We start from the raw sequence: 16,414 nt of genomic DNA on the forward strand, positions 1-16,414 counted from the left end.
CACATGACCCAGGCCTGGCCAATGAGAGCACCACTTTCCCCCCAGCCACAATGATTGGTTCAAGGATGGACACATGACCCAGGTTGGGCCAATCAGAGCCAATCCCGGGATTTTTGCGAGGGCTCTTCAGAAAGAGGAACGCTCTTTCTTCTGAGGTTGGTAAGCTGATAGGAAGGAGCCTGGAATGGCTGGGGGTACCCACCCACCTGGGCAGGAAACCAATTCAAGAAAACAGCAGAAAGATGGAGAGATGAATTCCTGTTTGAATCCCTGTATCTAGCCAAACCGGAAGCCGCTCTTCATCTACATGATCCAATGGATTCATTGTTTAAGCCAGTTTGGGTTGGATTTCTGCCACTTAGACTGAAAGGACCCTAACAGAGGCAGAACTCAGCATCTCAGGCAGGTCCACACCAACCTTCCCAGAGAAGATCTTCCGGGTCTCCGAGAGCGACTCAGGCGCCATGAAGGCGGGTGTGCCCACGGTGTTAGAGAGGAGTGCGTCGCTGCCCTTGAACTCGTTGCTGACACCGAAGTCGGCAATCTTGATGTGCCCGTCTTCTCCCACCAGGAGGTTGGAAGGTTTGATGTCCCGGTGGATGATCTTCTGATAGTGTACTAGGGGTGGGGCGGACACCGGATGGGGGAGAGGGGGCAGGAAAACCATGTGAGGAGCTCTGCCTAGCCTCCAGAGCCCAGAAATACAGACGTGGGCCCCCAGTGCTCTCTCACAGCCCCCAGGCCCTTCCCAGCCTTACCCTCCCAAACCTACTGGATACCCCCAGCTTTGAAAGGTAAGGGGGGACAGAGTGTGCTTAAGGAAATTACCCCATCTTCAAAAATGAGTGCAACACCGACTGACAATAATAGTCAGTAACCACCTGCCCTAGTCTAAGTCGTAGGTGACAGCGGTCCCTGGAGAGTTTTTGTTGAGCCTGGCTGGCGTCCAGCTAGAAGCCTCACAACTTGTGACAGTCCAACATATTTTCATTTACTAATGCCAACACTCAACAACGAATGGTGCTGGTCGAATGGAAGTGTGGACCACAAAGTAGGACTGGGGACCTCCCTAACTTGTTCCTGCCCGGATGTCAGCCCATAGGAGAGGACATGGTCTCTCTTCCTATGGCCTGGAAGACCCAACTGCGTTTCTTTGCTGGTGGCAGTGTTGACAGTGATGAAACCAGTAATAGGGGCAGCAGCTCCATTTGTTGAGTACCCCGTCTGGGGCCCAGCCCTGGGTTAAGTGCTTCCCATTTTCCCCATTTAAATCTCCCAACAATTAAAATCTTTAAAAAAGGGGGCGGGGGGAGCCTGGGTGGCTCAGTCGGTTAAGCATCTGCCTTCGGCTCAGGTCATGATCCCAGGGTCCTGGGATCGAGTCCCGTGTCGGGCTCCCTGCTCGGCCAGGAGTCTGCTTCTCCCTCTCCCTCTCCCCTGCTCATGCTCTCTCTCTCTTTTTGTATCTCTCTGTCTCAAATGAATCAGTAAAATCTTAAAAAATAAATAAATAAATCTCCCAACAATCCTATATGATGGGCAAGGGGAAGAGACAAAATGTTTTAACAACCAGAAGCAGAAAGGACACCTGTCAGTCAGAACTACTGATATGAACTGGCTGATTTCCACCCTGGTGAGAGACACTTTATTCCCACTTAACAGATGAGAAAACTAAGGTAACGGGAGGTGAACAGGATCCCCATCCCAGGGTTGCTGGGAGTAAGGGACAACATAAATACAGCCCCTAATGGTGCCTGGTACACACAGAACGTGCTGGGGGAAACAGTCATTATCAATATGGCTCTTAATTTTTGCGGCAGAAGAAGGGTTTCTTTTTCCATCAGGAGCATGGCTTTCTGTAGCTGTCCACGACTGCATGTCAGACAATTCTGTCTCTCACCCTCCTGCTTGTACTCCAGGAGGGAAAGTCCACTTTCCCACTTGCCATCCACTAGCTGGGATGTTAACCACCCCTGGGTGAGAATCCTCCCACAGGCCCCCGCTTACGGTACTCTATGCCTTTGATCAGGTCCTGGAAGTAGAAACGGGCCTGGTCTTCCGAGAGTGGTTTGAGGGTGGGCACTTCCATCACAGGCCTGGAAGGTCAACACACACATGAAAAGCAAACCAGATACACTGGCCTTCACCCTCTTTCACCAGCAGAACCAGGCACCACCTCCCTCGAGAAGCTCTGCGGCTTAAGAAGCTTCAGGCATCACACCCGCAAGGAAAACGGGACACTCACCCCTGGTTGACCAGTTCAAACACTGCAGGAAAGAGAAGGGGGTGAACTGTTACATTGGGAAATTGGAAATCCATCTTCCTCCTCCTCCTCCTTCCCAATCGCTCACAGAAACACCAAGAAGCACAGAAACTAGTATTCGGGCTGGGGAAAGAACAATCCACTGAGCCAAAGCTGGTCAAGGTCTTGCTCGGGAGGCTAGGGGTCAGAGATGTCTGACCCCGGTCCGACTGTACTTCTAGCCCTCAAAACAGCCAAGGACCGCCTGGCCAGGGAAAACAAAGCAGGGAGACAGGAGACAGGCAGAGATGGCTCATGGGCTCCTTTCTTCTCTCCACTCATACCTTGGAGATGCCAGGGATATGACTGATACTAAACTGTGTCCTCTTAGTCACACCCAGGTCCCGAGTCGCCTGATGCCAAAGAACAGGACTATGGGGACACAACCCGACATCTGTTTACTTAGGCACAAAGAAGGAGCCCTCGGGGTCCTCGGAACCCCAGGAAAGTTTTGATTCAAGAAACAACAGGAACATGTTTCAACCATCCCTCCCACATCCTCCACACTGCTGGGCTGTGTCAGGCCACAGACCAAGAATGCTTGTAGATTCTTCCAGCTCCTCTATGCTCTGTGGTCAGCTGGGCCTCAGACTCTTTCCCGTGACTCTCGATCCAAAACAAGACTTGGAGCGAGAGGTGGGGGTGGAGATTTCCTCACCACCTCAAAGGCCAACGCATCCCACGACTCAACAGGGCCTTTCTTGACTCACATTCATGCTCGACCTGCAAATGCCTCCCACCAAGCCAGCTCCTTCCCAGTCCTCTACTTGCGGGGAATCCCTGCTGCAAACCACCAAGTATTAGGTAAGCTGTGTCCAGGGAATGCACAGGGCTTTGCTGTTGTTGTTGCTGGGGCTTTTTTGTTTTGTTCTTTGCATTTTTAAAAATTGAGGTGAAATTTTCCTAACATAAAATTAACTAATTTAAAATTTACAATTCAGTGGCATTTAGCATTCATGATGCTGTGTGACTATGCCTCTACTTAGTTCCAGAAATTTTCACCCCCTCATAAAGAAACCCCATGCCCATGAGTAGTCAGTCCCTTCCCTCCAGGCCCCTGGCACCCACTGACCTGATTTCTCTTTCTATGGATTTGCCTATTCTGGACGTTTCATGTATATGGAATCATATACTATGTGACCTTTTGTGACAGGCTTTTTCACTTAGCATCATATTGTCAAGGTTCATTCATGTTGTAGCATCAATCAGTACTTCATCCCTTTTTATGGCTGAATACTAGTCCACTGTGTGCATATGCCGCATTTTGCGTATCCAGTCATTAGCTAATGAACATTCAGGTTGTTCCCACGTTTTGGCTATTGTGAATAGTGCTGCTCTGAACATTCACGTACAAGCACTTGTGTGGATATCTGTTTTCAGTTTTGGGGGGTATATTACCTAAGAGTAGAATTACTGGGTCATGTTGAATAATTATTTTAATTTTGTCCTGCTTGGACAAACATAACTGGGAACATGAAACTATCCTATAGGAAGTGAAAAATGCAGTGAATTTCAAAATCAAGTGAAGAATAACTTTGGTGCTCTCTGTTGTTCTAGAATCATCTACCCACATTGGAGTTTCTTATAGAAGAAACCGAAAGATGGTTTCAAAGATCTCCAAGGGCTCAGGTGGCTGAGAGACAAGAGCCGGCTCCTCAGATAAAAAGACCAGAAAAGGAACATAACTCCCTCAGGCCCCTCCCTATCTTCAGGTTCATCAACCAGTGTTGGGCAAACCCAAGTTAGGGCAGATCTGCCGTGGCGTCAGGCTGTGGTTAGAAGCAAAAAGCAACAGCACTTGAAGGGAAGGTTTCCATAGGCAGGAGCGCTGGTCCCTTCAGCTCTGGCCTATCCCAACTTCGTTCTGGAAGACTTAACTTCCACGAGCTACTTCACAAATTTCTGTGCTTCCTCCTAAGCTCGGTAACTTGGTCAGCATGGAGGAAGCTAGCTATTAGTGATTGAAAACAGCCAGCCACCCAGGCGCCCCTCTCATGTAATTTTTTCAAGTTAACCTATGTAGGGGCGCCTGGGTGGCTCAGTCAGTTAAGTGTCTGCCTTTGGCTCAGGTCACGATCCTGGGGTCCTGGGATCGAGCCCCACTTCCTTCGGGCTCTCTGCTCAGCAGGGAGTCTGCTTCTCCCTCTCTCTGACCCTCCCCCTGCTCGTGCTCCCTCTCAAAAAATAAAATCTTAAAAAAAATAAAGTTAACATATTTGATGTGATTTACTATGTAGCCTCTAAATTGTTTCTATAGGAAGATTTTATAAGTTCTAAAATTTACAAACAAACTGGCAAAGAAAGAGTTCTAAAATTTGAACATGGAGTGCACCTTAGATGCTCTTAGGGAACTGGCATTAACTTTTTCAGATGTAATAATGGTACTGTGACCACACAGGAGAATGTCCCTATGTGAGATGCACACTGAAGTATTCAGAGGCTGAAGTGTCAAGATGTCTGCTACTTTACATTTTGGATAGTTCAGCAAAAAAAATACAGAAATGGATGGGTGGGTGGCTAGGCTGATAAAGCAAATCTGACAAAAAAATTAACAACTGTTGAATCTGGGTGGTAGGTATACAGATACTCATTGTACTATTCTTTCAACTTTTCTGTAGGCTTAACATTTGTCATAATAAAAACCTGGGGCAGGGAAGAGGAGGGGGAAATGAAAAATAAAATGTCCTAAGCTGCAACACTTCCTCGGAACTGAACCATAGCAACTACGTGAGGAGAAAGGGAGCTCTGAGCTTGTTTTCAGACCAGACCCCATATAATCACTCCTTGTGCAAAAAGGATCATCCCCCGTGCTCATCCAGGAGACTTCTGGATTCCAGGCTGGGCTCGTGCCCACTCTCCTCACCTCGATACCCCTCCTGGCTGTCATCTATACTCACTTGAAATGCACAGGCTCATTTGAATGCCCACCCAAGCCATATTGCAAGGACATGTGACCTGTCAATCATGCATTCCTGGGCCCAACAGTCTGCTCTCCAGATTTGAATTAGTCCTGCCCTTCCTTCCTTCATCAGTACCTATGCTTAGAGCTGACAGAGGGCTGTCCCATGTCCTCACCAGTTTTTAAAAAATCAAATCTCTGAGGACATGCCTGAGTCCCTCCATTTCTTTGTGCAGTGCCCTCCAAGGCTCCAGACGCCCCCCCGCGGCCTCGGGCTCTCCATCCTCTTACCCATCCCCTCTCCCTGGTTTACTCTGTCGCAGCCACATTTTTCTCAAACACGCTAAGCTCTCACCAGCCTCAGAGCCTTTGCACCTGCTGTTCCCTTTGCCTGGAATGCTCTTCCCCACATGTAACAGGACTGTGTCTTTGACATTCAGGTGCCAAATCATCACCTCATATGTGAAGTGGCCCCTCAATCCCTCTCTCTCAGGTCATCCTATTTAACCTTCTTCAGAGGATCTACTGAAGTTAACTGATTTATTTAGTTGTTGACTATCTGTCTTCCCCGACTAGAATGTCAGCCTCACAAGAGCGGGAGCCTCATCTTTCTCACTCACCACTGCATCCTTAGTGCCTAGAACATGCTCAGCATTAGCAGGTGCTCAATAAATATTTGCAAGTGAATGAACAGGACCTCCAGAGAAGTCTCAGCAAGCACTCCCTTCCATCTCCTGCTCCAAACCTGGGCTGCAGCCTCACGTGTGACTCACTGTGGTGCCCAGCTTTGGCGGGGGAGCCAGGGACAGGGAATGCTCAAGAGGACCCCGGGGTTTGGCAGGTGCAGCTGCCTGAGCAAAGGTGGCGGATGGCAAGGGCTCTCTTACCCATGTACAGATGGTCCTCATTGGGGTCATCCAGCACCTATTGGCACAGCCACACGGAACAGGCCGGAGATGAGGAGCAGGGGAGAGGAAGAGAGAGAAATGATATGAGCAGGGAGGCAGCATCCACATGACTGCATTTGCCAACAGGAGGGCTGTGCTTTCCACTGGTTTTCCTGGTTAAGATGAAGGGCACAGGAAAAAACCCAGAGTGTGTGATCCAAACGGCCATCTGGAAAATAGGCACCTTCTAGCCCAATCCTCAAGGGTCCAAAACACCTAGAAAAGAGGTTACAAAAGGGAGGGGCAAATTCCTCCCCTGGGAAATGGGGGCGCCCGGCTGCCTTAGTCAGTCGAGCAAGCCACTCTTGATCTCAGGGTCGTGAGTTTGAGCCCCACATTGAGAGTAGAGATTACTTAAAAAAAAAAAAAAATTTTCTTTTTTTTAAATTCCTTCCCTGGGAAATGTCTCAGTTTCAGTAAGAATCCCACCTGTCTCCTAGGAGACAGAGGAGTGATCCTCAGGGTGAAAATGCAAATCCTGTCTGGGCTCTTCCGACCCCTCCGTGAAGCGCCCCCTGACTTCCTGCCCCTGTGAGAAAAGACGTCCCCCGGCCTGGAACTGCCACAGCATGTCCTCGCTCTCTTCTCACGGCCATCCTGCTTTCAGCTCGTCACTTATGTGTATCTTGTCCCTCTCTGCAAACGGCTGTACCCGCCTGGGTTGCCTCTGCGGTGCCCTGCACAGGATAAGCCTCATAGTCAGTGCTCAGGAAATGCCTGATGAATGTCCATGTCCATCTGATGAATGTCTGAGGTCTGTCCAACAGGCAGGCCGGCCACCAGTCTTGTTGGGTGGACAGGTCAGATGCCACAGGGCGGTGGGGGCCAGGGAGACCATGCCAGGACCCAGGGCCACTTGCTAAACCAAGTGTCCTTGAGCTTCCTCTAAGACGGCTGACTCCAGCCATCAGCGAATTGAGACTGTGAAACTCAGTGTGACAGGTGGAGGCAGCCTGCAGCCACCATCCCTCTCCTTCTCTCCTTGGCTAGACTGCTCCTCCTGCCTCTTCCCACATCATGCTCACCTTCCCCAGTCAACCAAGATCCACAGGACAAGAGCCCTGAGAAAGAGATGCACCCTAGGCTCCCACCTGGAGCCCTAAGCCCTGCCCTGTCGGGGGAGTCGGACCCAGGGCATGGCCTACCTAGAGCCCACACCTGAAAAGCCCCAGGAGGGCATGGCTACTAACCCTCACACCCACCAAAGGCAGGAGTGCACCCCCAAACAGAGGACACCGGCCCTTTGCACATGCTGTTCCTTCCTCTGCAATGCCCTTCTCTGTCCTTTCCCTGTTACCTCCATCAGGGAACAACCAGGGTCATCTCAAACATCCTTTCCCTGAAAAGCCTTCCTCAGCTGTTTGGGCTGGCTGGCTGCTGGCACTCCATGCTCCTGCAGCACCACGAACACCCATCCAATTACGTACTTTATCACATGCCATTTACAAGTCCTGTCATCTAGGCCGGAGGTGCTCCAAATGTAGTTTGGGGACTTCTAGAGATCCCCAAGATGCTTTCAGGGAAATCATGAGGTCAAAACGATTTTCACACTAAAACTAAGATAAGGAGCACTGGGTAGCTCAGTCGTTTAAGCGTCTGCCTTTGGCTCAGGTTATGGTCCCTTGGTCCTGGGATCGAGCCCGGCGTCCGGCTCCCTGATCAGCAGGGAGCCGGTTTCTCCCTCTCCTCCCTGCTCATGCTCTCTTGGTATCTCTCTCTCAAATAAATAAAAATAAAATCTTAATTGGGGCGCCTGGGTGGCTCAATTGGTTAAGCATCTGCCTTTGGCTCAGGTTGTGATCCCAGGGTCCTGGGATCAAGCCCCGCATCGGGCTCCCTCTTCAGCCGGGAGCCTGCTTCTCTCTCTGCCCTTCCCCTGCCCAGCTCGTGCTCTCTCTCTCTCTTTCTCTCTCTGTCTGAAATAAATAAAATCTAAAAAACTAAAATAAATAAATAAAAAATAAATTAAAATCTTATTTAAAAAAGTGATAAAATAAAATAAATAAAACTAAGATAATATTTGCCCTTTCTACTCGCATTCTCTACTAGTAGAGAAACGAGAAACCACATGGCATGCAAAATCACCACAGCTGAATGCAAGCGCAGATATGAGAATCCAATCATCTTCTATTAAGCCAGACGTCAACAACAACAAAAATTTGCAAAGATGTAAAATGCCAGGGCGCCTGGGTGGCACAGTCCGTTAAGCATCCGACTCCTGGTTTCGGCTCAGGTCATGATCTCAGGATCCTGGAATCGAGCCCTGTGTCGGACTCCGCACTCATCGCAGAGTATGCTTGGGACTGTCTCTCCCTCTCCCTCTGTTCCTCCCCACCATGCTCCCTCTCTACCTCTCTCTAAAATAAATAAATAAATAAATAAATATTTTTTAAAAAAATAAAATGTAAAACGCCACTCTTCTTAAAATTTTTTCAGAAAATATACTTATTTTTCATAAAAATATATTGTTATATAATGGGATTGTTGTTGTTGTTGTTTTTAAAGATTTTATTTATTTATTTGACAGAGAGAGACACAACGAGAGAGGGAACACAAGCAGGGGGAGTGGGAGAGGGAGAAACAGGCCTCCCTCAGAGCAGGGAGCCCGATGCAGGGCTCGATCCTAGGACCCTGGGATCATTACCCAAGCCGAAGGCAGACGCCCAACGACTGAGCCACCCAGGCGCCCAATTGTTGTTGTTTTTAAATGAATTAATAAATAATTTTTAAACTTCTCAGTTTTAAATCTTAATATGGCAAATAATAAATATAACCCACATACGCAAAACTTTTTTGGGGCCTTCAATAATTTTGAAGGACATAAAGGAATCCTGAGACCAAAAACTGTAAGAACTGCTGATCTAGAACAGGGGATGGCAAATATAGCATGCAAGCCAAATCTGGCCCTCTGCCTGTTTTTTTGTAAATAAAGTTTTATTAGAACACAGCCATGCCCATTTGTTTACATGCATATGTCTGCTTTTGAGCTAAAACCATATATATATATATATATATATATATATATGTATATATATATATATATATAAGAGAAAGAGAACCAGCTCCAAAGACAAAAATGGATAAAGGGCAAGTCTCGGTATCCGTCTGACCTTCAATTTCTTTATCTGTAAAATGGGAATAATAAATAGTCTTAGGGAAGGGTGAGAATAACATGAAAGAACAGGGGTGAAGAAACCTGGAGCAATAAATACTACTTCGCTCTGCAACAGCTGTTTAACATGGTATGGCTCTCCCTAGAAACCGGTGGTGCAGCGTTTGGGTCGTAAGAGAGCTGGGCCTGGACAATCACCATTCTTCCCTCCCTCCTCCCTGTCCCCCTAGCTCACCTCCACCAGCTTCACCACATTGGGGTGGTCTAGCTTCTTGAGGATGGCGATTTCCTGGTACACCTGCTCAATGGGGCCCCTAGGCTGGATGCAGCCCCCAGGGGCTGGCCGGGTGCCTCGGGGCGGGGGGCGACCTGGAGGAGACACAGACCATCCCAGAGTCAGGGCAAAAAGCTTTTCCTCTGCAAATGGGGGGGCAATCCAAGTGAGGGGGACTCGGCAGGGCTAGAGTGGCTGATGCCACCAGGGGCCGTAAGTAGCTTGCTCCTCTCATCTGTCTCTTCTGCTGCTGAAAATCAGTGAGGCTGGAGACCCAGCCCCCTCGCTCAACTTTCTGTCCCCTCCTTCCCACGCCATACCCCAGGCCATAGTGACAGGAGTCTTTGAGGCCTCTACCCGGGCACTCTGCAGGGGACACCATTCAGTGAGATCTTCTCTGTCGTGCCCCAGCCCTGCACCTAAGAACAAAGGCCTGGTCCACCAAACTCACGTGGAAAGCCCGCCTGTCGGATCAGCTTCTTTTTGGACAGCACCTTCATCGCCTATGGGAGAAAAGACCCCACACCTCGGTTAAAATGGAGAGGAAGGAGGAGGGAGAGTTCCCTCCACTCTTGGCTCCCTGGCGGCCTCAGGGCAGTGCAGTGAGTGCTTTGTCATCGGAGTGGGTCAAGCAGCTGCGGGTGGCCTGAGGGCTGGACTGCCAGGGTCCCCCCAGCCCTGAGGGTGCTTCTGAGGTTCCTGGTCCTCTTTCCCAGCTGGGACCACAAGCCTTGGGACGCGATACAAGTGAACCAAGACACTAGTGAGCTAGAGTGACGGAGGACAGGCTGTTCTACACACGGGGAAACTGAGGCTCAGGTGTTATGTCACTTGGCCAAGGACACACAGTTGGCAAATGAGAGAGCCAGAATTTGAACCCACACTGGACTGACCCCAAAGCCTCAGCTACAAGGGCAATTTGTCTCACTACCACCTGGTTCTTGGTGCTATGAAGGATGTAGAAATGGTAGCCCAGAGTAAGGCTATGAGACATTTACTGAATTTACCCATTTTCTTTCTGAGCCAATCACTTTGCCTCCCCATTTCCACATCCACATAATGGCAACACCACTTCCTTCCTAATGCACAAAATGAAATGACCTAAGAATAAAATGAGACAACAGCGAAGAAAATCTTCCAGGAAACCAAGTTCTGGAAAGGCGGCTTTTGCTTTGGACAACGGTGAGGGCGGGGAAGGGGACATGGACACTTACGTAATAGGTATTGTCATTTTCATTGTAGGCCAACTTGACCACACCATAGGAGCCCTGGATAAAGGGAGATGCCCATGACATACTATCCAGAAGTTACAATCTGCAAAATGAGGACCCTAATACAGGGGCTGCAAACCAGTAGCCAAATGGCCAAATCTGCTCTGGGATTACATTTTATTGCATCTGCAGTTTTTAGAAAGTTTGAATTAGTTGCCAACATTTAAAAACAGAAAGATCAGATGTAAAATCTAAAATCTCAGCTTCTTTTGAAAAAAATCCGACCTGTCCATATGGACCCATAATCATTTCTACATGTTAACAGTTTGTCACAGTCCTCACCACTCCCTACTGCCTTAGACCTAGCATGCTTTGCTCATTTATATTACTCATTTGCTTTCTATTGGCATTTGAGTTTTTGACCCCTGCAAAGATATTGCCTGTTGGCTGAAATAAAAGCAAAAACAGATGTGAGAGCACCTTAGGCGGGGGGGGGGGGGAAACACTAATGTTGGTGTTATGGAATTCCCTCGAAGCTGTCTGAGCTTTTGTGGAAACACATTAATATTATGATGTAGAAAGAAAATAAACCAGATGGACCACTGACGACAAAACCCTCCCCCACAATCTCGCCTCCAAGGACTTCTTCCAACTCCCAGCTCTAGCGGGCTCCCTCCACTGTATCTGAGACATTCTTGGTAGATGTAGAAAACCAGCCTGGGTCCTGGGATATTTACCTTTCCAATTTCATCCTTCAGTGTGTACTGATTCAGCTGTACGCAATCCTGGAAAGTTAAGTAGAAACACACCGTATATGAATTGTAAGTTTGCAGCTCAATACGTTTTTCACAAAACAAACACATGAACCAGGACCCAAATCAGGAAAGAGAATTTTCCCAGCGCCCTAGAAGCATCTCCCAGGGTGACCACTACCCTGACTTCTAACAGCCGAGTTTTTGTAAATTGCAAAAAGGTGATCATACAGTATGTACTCTTTTAATACCCATTTTTTTAAAGATTTTATTTATTTTTGACAGAGAGAGAGAGTGTACAAGCAGGGGAAGCAGCAGGCAGAGGGAGAGGGAGAGGGAGAAGCAGGCTCTCCGTTCAACAGGGAGCCTGATGTGGGGCTCGATCCCAGGACCCTGGGATCATGACCTGAGCCGAAGACAGATGCTTAACCATCTGAGCCACCCAGGCACCCCCTTAATACCCATTTTTAAGAGGTGTTCCCAAAATGTTGATTTTAAATTAAACAAGTAATCCTAGCTAAGGACTATGCTGTCCTGTAAAAACATACAGTGACATAAAGTAGAGAATATCTGAGTGACCGTGAGGCTGACAATGGTTTTTTTTCTTTTTTTTTTAAAGATTTTATTTATTTATTTGAGAGAGAGAGAGAATGAGAGCTAGAAAGCATGAGAGGGAAGAGGGTCAGAGGGAGAAGCAGACTCCCCGCCGAGCAGGAAGCCCCAAGCTGGACTCGATCCCGGGACTCCAGGACCATGACCCGAGCCGAAGGCAGTCGCCCAACCAACTGAGCCACCCAGGCGCCCTGACAATGGTTTCTTAACGGTTTCTCAAAGGATCTTTTTGTACAAAAGTACAAGATATAAAAGGCAACAAGTGATAAACTGGATTTCATCAAAATTAAAACCTTTGCTCTTTGGAAAAAAAAAAAAACTTTTGCTCTTTCAGACACTCACTATTAAGGAAACAAAAGACAAGCCACAGCCTGAGAGAAACTATTTGCAACACATCAGACTGGCATTCAGACAGATAAAGAACTCTTATAACTCATTAATAACAACACCCTCATCTTAAAAAAAGAAGATATACAAATGATCAGTAAGCACATGAAAAGAGGCTCAAAATAAAAAAGGAGGCTCAACATCATGAATCATGGGGGAAATGTAAATTAAAACCACACCCATTAGCTTGGCTAAAATCCAAGACTGACCATACCAAGTGTTGCAGGAATAATGTAGGGCATGGAGAAGCTTTGCACACCGCTGGTAGGAATTGAAAATGGTGCAGTCTCTTCGGAAAACAGTTGGGCAGTTTCTTAAACACCTCCTCCAGGACATAGCCATTCTGCTCCTAGCTGTTCATCTAAGAGGTGTGAAAACTCATGTCCGTGCAAAGACTCACAGACAAATGTTCCAAAGAGCGTCATGTGTAATAAGTCGAAACAACTCAAACACCCACTGACAGATAAACAGTGGTCAACAAACAGTGGTCCATCGCAGACAATGGAGTGCTAGTTAGCCATAAAAAGGAAGCATGCAACAACACGGACAAATCTCGAAATCATCATGCCGTCAAAGAAGCTAAGCCCAAAAAAGAGTACATACTAGATCATTCCACTTACATAAAGTTCTTGAACTTGCAAACTAATCTACAATGCTAAAAAGCAGGTCAACGGGGCGCCTGGGTGGCTCAGTTGGTTAAGCGACTGCCTTCGGCTCAGGTCATGATCCTGGAGTCCCGGGATCGAGTCCCGCATCGGGCTCCCTGCTCGGCGGGGAGTCTGCTTCTCCCTCTGACCCTCTTCCCTCTCGTGCTCTCTATCTCTCATTCTCTCTCTCTCAAATAAATAAATAAAATCTTAAAAAAAAAAAAATTAAAAAAAAATAAAAAGCAGGTCAACAGTTACCTGGGAAAGGGGAAGAAGGGGGAGGATGTGTCGTCGGGTGTGCGGGGAAGGTTTGTGATCTTGACTGGGGCGATGGTTTCACAGACGTATGCATGTATCAGCACTGATCATATTGTACACTTGAAATATGTGCACTTTGTTTTACTTCAATTATACCTCAACATATTAGGGAGGAAATGTTAGGTGATAAAAGAAGTAAAACTGGGAAAAGAAACATGATAGAAAATAACACTTCCAGTGTTACAGATAAGCCCAACACTTCCCTTGAACCCCCCCAACCCAATTCTAACCCTTTCCCCGAACCTTGACATCGGTTTGGTGCATAAACTTCCAGGCCTTTCTCTATGTAAATGCACGCATACATGCACCTGTTGAAAATACAGAGCATCGTTTTGGGATGGGGTTTGGGGAGGCAAAAATGATGTCACACTAGGTCATTTCCCTCTCAACGTCACTGGAGACAGTTACATGTCAGAGTGTACCTGCGTCTTTTGACCTGCTGTATAGCACTCCTCGGCTCACAGAGCCCTCCCTTCACCAGGGGACATTTTAGGTTGCTTCCTCTGTTTCTTTCCAGTGTTGATTTTATTCCCATAAGTCCTAGAGGGATGTGACAGGCTGAAGTGGGGCCCTGCAGAGCTGTCCTAAGGGGTCTCGCTGCCCCTAATCTAAGCCCCAAATGCTGCTGAATTCATCTTCCAGATTCCACTCTGATCCCATCAGGCCCTGATGCTTCCAGGGTCAAGTCCTGACTCCATTCCTCTGACCTTGGCAGAGTCACCTAGTTGCCAACCAAATACCAGGCTCCCCTTTCTTCCTTATAAATGGATAGCTGGGTGGCAATGTCCCAGGCTGGAAAACCGAATTTCCCAGGCTCTCTTACAGCTAGGGGTGGCCACCCTATCTATGTTCTGGGTAGCAGGAGTAGGCAGAAGTTATTGGGTAGAGTTTCCAGGAAAAAGGACTGACTTAGACAGCAGATGACTTTTGCTCTTCTTCCCCATTCCTTCTTCCTGTCTGGAATGAAGCTGTGAGGGCTACAGTCACAGCAGCCATCTTGAGACCATGAGGTTTTAAGGACAACAACAACAACAGGACAACCACACAGGTCCCAAATGCCTACCTCCAGATTTATTTTACATGATAAATAAGCCCTACTGTGTTAAAGCCACTTCTGTGGTGAAGGGCAGTGTGTCTCAATTTCTCTAGGCTGACTCAACTCTAAATGAAATAAACCCAAACTCTCCCTCTAGCCCTGTTGCCACAGTGCTCCCTACATGGGCCCTACCCTTGACTGCCCTTCCCCCCACATCCTGACTTCTACCCCTGGGCCTTTGCTCACGCTGTGCATTCCCCTGCAGTGAACTCTCTGTGTGTACCCATCTCCAATTATGAAAATCCTACCTAGCCCTCAAAATATAGTTAAATACCGGCCCCTTTAGAAAGCCATTCTCGATATCCATACTTCTCCCAATTAAATTCATTCATTCCTTCAACAAATATTTTTGTGTTCCTACTATGTGCACTGGGTGCTGGGAACATGATGGTGGACAGGACTGTTCCTTCTGAGCTTACATTCTAGCTGGGGAGACAGGCCAAAAACAACTCAACAGACACACAGATAATCAGATGGTGATGAGTGTCGCATCAACAGGGTGACAGGGGAGGGGGCTGGGGGCTGAGGCTGCTTACAGAAGGTGGTCTGAGAGGCCCTTCAGAGGAGGAGACATTTGAGTTGAAACTTGGCTGTCAGGGGGAGACAGCCCTGCAAAGACAAGGGGGCGGGAAGGGGGGGTCCAAGCAAAGAGGACAGCAGGGGGTAAAGGCCTAATGGAGGGAATGAGCGTGAATATCTGAGGAATACAAAGAAGGCAACGTGGATGGAGCCCTGTTAGCCGGCAGCAGAAAGGCTGGAGATGGGGCGGGAGAGGGGGCAGGGGCAGATCACTCAGGCCCAGTGTGCCCTAGTGGGGCTCTGAGTTCTAACCTACCTCCCAGAAGTTTTCAGCAAGGATCAAATGAGAAATACACACCAGGTGCTGAGAGTCGGCCTGGTGCCCTGCTGCTGGGCCAGGAGGCTTCTCACTGACCGCCAGCCCCAGCACAACTCCATCCACCAGTGCCTACATCTCCGCTGGACGTTCTCTGTGGCCCCAGAGCTGCTGTGCCCACTCTCAGGGCAGATCACCTGCTCCCAGAAGCCCCACCAGCAATTGCCAGGAGTTGGTATGAAAGGCCCAGCTCCCTTGGCCCTCGGGCCAGATAACTCTTGAGGTACAGGACTTTCTACACTGTCAAACAGGGTTCCCCAGAGATGGAGCCCCAGTCAGTTGCGCATGGCGGCAACCAGTTCCCTCGGGCACCCTTGCTGACCTCCTTCTCTTCCACCCACACTTCCCACCCCCACCTGGGTTTCCTGGGGTCACGTCCCAAATGGACGCCACCTAACAGAGGACCGCGCGGGCTCGGCCAGCTCACACACCTGCATGCCAGTGATGGAGACGTGGTGGGACTCCACGGTGGGCCGCCGGGGCAACCGCGGCGAGGACTGCGGGGAGCCCACCGGCGAGTGGGGCAGGGCCGCGTAGACGCAGCGTCCGTTCGCGTCCAGCTGGGACCGCTCCTGCAGGGAGAGCTTGCGACTGCACAGCTGGGGCCGGGCCTGGGGCTCGGAGGCGGAGGCGTCGAGGGGCCCCTCTCGGCCATCGGCCTCCAGGGGCCGGTCCCGGGCCGGGCCGCGGTCCACTGCGCAGCCCGGCTCACACTCGGTGACCACGATGAAGGACTCCATGCCCAGGCGGATGCTCAGGGATGAGAGGCCCTGCAGGGCCTCACAGGGCTTCTGGCCTTCGCTGCCGCTGCCGCTGCCGCCGCCGCCCCCCAGCTCATCCTGGAGGGCGGCCGGGTCGCTGCTGGGCTGGCTAGAGACGCATGATGACATGGTGCGCGCGCCCGGGCACTCCCATCCGGCAGCAGGGCCACCTGCGGAGAGAGGAAGGGTCAGCCGCCCGCT

At 49.2% G+C, this 16,414-nt stretch overlaps 1 protein-coding gene across 6 annotated transcripts in view; it reads right to left on the reverse strand.

Annotated features, from left to right (window-relative positions):
• The window catches only part of CAMKK2 (calcium/calmodulin dependent protein kinase kinase 2), a 47,342-nt gene that overhangs the window by 15,327 nt on the left and 15,601 nt on the right, over positions 1 to 16,414 (reverse strand). For 5 of the 6 annotated variants that reach the window (XM_088019576.1, XM_088019578.1, XM_028116408.2 and 2 more), the window contains 9 exons: positions 15,884 to 16,383; positions 11,483 to 11,530; positions 10,749 to 10,802; positions 9,986 to 10,037; positions 9,496 to 9,629; positions 6,089 to 6,125; positions 2,246 to 2,267; positions 2,008 to 2,096; positions 419 to 618 (listed from right to left, as the gene is read on the reverse strand). In XM_088019576.1, coding sequence (XP_087875702.1) covers positions 419 to 618; positions 2,008 to 2,096; positions 2,246 to 2,267; positions 6,089 to 6,125; positions 9,496 to 9,629; positions 9,986 to 10,037; positions 10,749 to 10,802; positions 11,483 to 11,530; positions 15,884 to 16,342 — 1,095 coding nt within the window. In that variant the 5' untranslated portion in view covers positions 16,343 to 16,383. The remainder of the gene's footprint in view (positions 1 to 418; positions 619 to 2,007; positions 2,097 to 2,245; positions 2,268 to 6,088; positions 6,126 to 9,495; positions 9,630 to 9,985; positions 10,038 to 10,748; positions 10,803 to 11,482; positions 11,531 to 15,883; positions 16,384 to 16,414) is intronic. The other variant, XM_088019577.1, reaches the window with a different exon arrangement.

The sequence above is a fragment of the Eumetopias jubatus genome, unplaced genomic scaffold, assembly GCF_037043125.1.
Source record: "Eumetopias jubatus isolate StellerSeaLion01/CBP00866 unplaced genomic scaffold, mEumJub1_p1.0 scaffold_16, whole genome shotgun sequence".
NCBI classification, from domain to species: domain Eukaryota; kingdom Metazoa; phylum Chordata; class Mammalia; order Carnivora; family Otariidae; genus Eumetopias; species Eumetopias jubatus.